Raw genomic sequence first — 2,500 nt, 5'->3', positions numbered from 1 at the left:
CATGTAATGTTGTTTTTCATGCTAAAGCTCCTTAATGATACATACAGTACACTTCTACTCACAAGGTATAATCCCAGTAAACGCATTTCAAAGAGCTTTCTGTACCCTGCGAGAGAAACAGATGAAATCATTCGGGAAGAATCAGTGATCCTCGTACTTCCTGCCACCACACCCACCTCAGCAATACCGGTAGATTGCTCCACGAGATGAGCTAATTAGCAGTACACGTTCGGACTGGGCGTTTTTGTTTGCCACGAAAAAACATATAATAAATGAAACGAAACAAGAGAATAACTTTCTTCCCACTTACCGCAACAATTAATGCTAGGTATGTTTCAGGCTTCTATAAGAAGATATCTTAAATTTTCGAACAAGGAATACAAAAATCGTCCATAGACTCCATCTATCAACCATTGTCCAAAAAATTCTTTGCGTGCCCTTGAATTCAAAATTCTTTATTCCGGAAAAGTAAAATTTCAGCCCCACAAAACATGTATTTTACGTTAACTGCTTGCTATTTCGGCTCTAAAAGGCTACACGAGTTGCGTAAACTTTACAAAATTGGCAGTCGCTTATCCCACGTCCGATATAGTGAGAGGCCTGGGTTTATTCCCGAAATGACGTCACTAACTGTCTTACATTCCAGTTTTGACAGAATTTTTGCAATGCAAATCAGTTTGTGGCGTCTATTTTGAAAAATAGACCCATACCTCACGCCAGCTTGGCAAGAGTAGGCTTCGAAAATCCCGGTGTTGTGGTCTGTCCTTCTCTCACCAGCAAATGAGGCCATCTCGGTAATGATATCTTAAAGAGGCTTATGGTCCATGAGGCTATGTGAGCATTTGCAGCCATAACTTTAAGAGGGCTTTGCCAAGTGCTAGACATATCCGATATAAATTGTCCAGGATAGCGCAAGCCCTGTCATTCATTGATTTGATGCTATCCACGCTTCATATCAAGCCATGACTTTATTTCCAGTGATACATTTTAGCTCCTGCCATGTCGTTGTGGCAACTTACACAAAACGTTTGGTAGGGTGAGGGAGACCTGGATTCACGACAAGGCCTCACTTACATAATAGCATAGCGTAATTTACCAATGAGACCACTTTCTCTTATTCATACGAAAAGATTTAATCGATTACCATGGATTCAAGAAGTTCCTTAATACCGCTGAACTCGATCACAACTGGCTCAGCTAATTTTCCGGGAGGTGGTTGCACAGAGCTGGAAATAATGCGCGACACCACTCGATAATGATCGCCAATGTTTCCATCATCCATGCTGAGGAAATGAATATATATAATTGCATCAGATAGGGTTTCTTGAGATCTAGGTAGAAGATTCACTTCAAGTGCGAGATCAGAGGACAAGTAGCAATTTTCAGATCCACCTTGTAGTCATAATTAATCTCTTATTAGTACTCAGGTCCCTGATGCTTGATTTGGCGAAACGCACTAAAAATCGTAAATCTGTGCACTAGACAAATTAGCCGTTAAGTCGTTTTTTCCGAGAACTATACCAAAGCAATCAAACCTAAACTGTCGACTCATCTGTTTTCCAGTGGGCAAATAAATGTAAGATTGAGAGGGCAATGGAAAAAAGCCTCCCAATAAAGCGGGTACGGCAGCTGGGGCACTGATTTGTTTTCTCACTGGAGGAGTGATGTCGCTTTGTAGCTTACCTCTCTTGTTGCAAAAAAGAAGTTAATGTTCTAAACAGAAAGCTTGCCAATTTCGTTCCTGAAAAAAAAATTTAAAAACACGTTTTTTCCTTTTTTTTTCCCTCTAAAAAGCTAACAAGAACAAATGGGGCAAAATAGAGAAAAATAATCTTCCCGGAATTGGGCAGGGTACACAGCAGGCGTTCTTAGGGGAGATGAAAGATTCCCCTAAGTACTGTGAAAAGGTGGAAAAATATATGAATGAAAAGAAAATGACATTTAAATACTAATAACTACCTCGACAGCAACGCGAATGCCACGGGGGAAACCAAAATCTCAGCCCGCTCCCTCAAGTACATTTCAAGTACCTTTCCGCCCTCCACGAAAGAACAACGGGAAATGACTGAATTTAAAGTCCCGGGTGGATAACGTGATTACGCAGAGCTGCCGATTTTCGATGCTCTCTCTACATTTTAACTCCCATTCTGCGTGATTTGCAGCCAATCAAAGCATATTTTGAATTCGGAACGACTTGGGACAATATTTCTTATGACAAAAATGGTGGTGAACTTGTATTTTGGATTGAGGGGCACCCAACGAGAATATAGTTCAAAACCACTTAAACAAAACATTGCATGTTTAACGTATTTTAGTATTTAAACGGTAGATATAGGCATATTTTTATCCCCTAAAAATTTTTCATCTGTTCGGATTTCCTAGCTGAAAGTCTAGTGGTCCGAAAATTATAGGAATCAAAACTTACTTTTTCGAAAATTTTAGCCAGAAAAAATGCTCCCGAAAATTCCAGGTGACCTTTTTAAGGTAAAAATCCGTTAAA

At 39.8% G+C, this 2,500-nt stretch overlaps 1 protein-coding gene across 1 annotated transcript in view; it reads right to left on the bottom strand.

The window, feature by feature from the left end:
* Positions 1–2,500, bottom strand: part of LOC138024807 (adhesion G protein-coupled receptor B1-like) — a 93,214-nt gene that overhangs the window by 15,728 nt on the left and 74,986 nt on the right. Inside the window, exons 16-18 of the mRNA XM_068871986.1 lie at positions 1,684–1,741; positions 1,145–1,283; positions 63–106 (exon numbers count right to left, since the gene is read on the bottom strand). Coding sequence (XP_068728087.1) covers positions 63–106; positions 1,145–1,283; positions 1,684–1,741 — 241 coding nt within the window. The remainder of the gene's footprint in view (positions 1–62; positions 107–1,144; positions 1,284–1,683; positions 1,742–2,500) is intronic.

Source organism: Montipora capricornis, chromosome 2 (genome assembly GCF_036669925.1).
Source record: "Montipora capricornis isolate CH-2021 chromosome 2, ASM3666992v2, whole genome shotgun sequence".
Taxonomy (NCBI): Eukaryota; Metazoa; Cnidaria; class Anthozoa; order Scleractinia; family Acroporidae; genus Montipora; species Montipora capricornis.
Note: the sequence above shows the minus strand (reverse complement) of the source record. Positions and strands in the feature narration are given on the sequence as shown.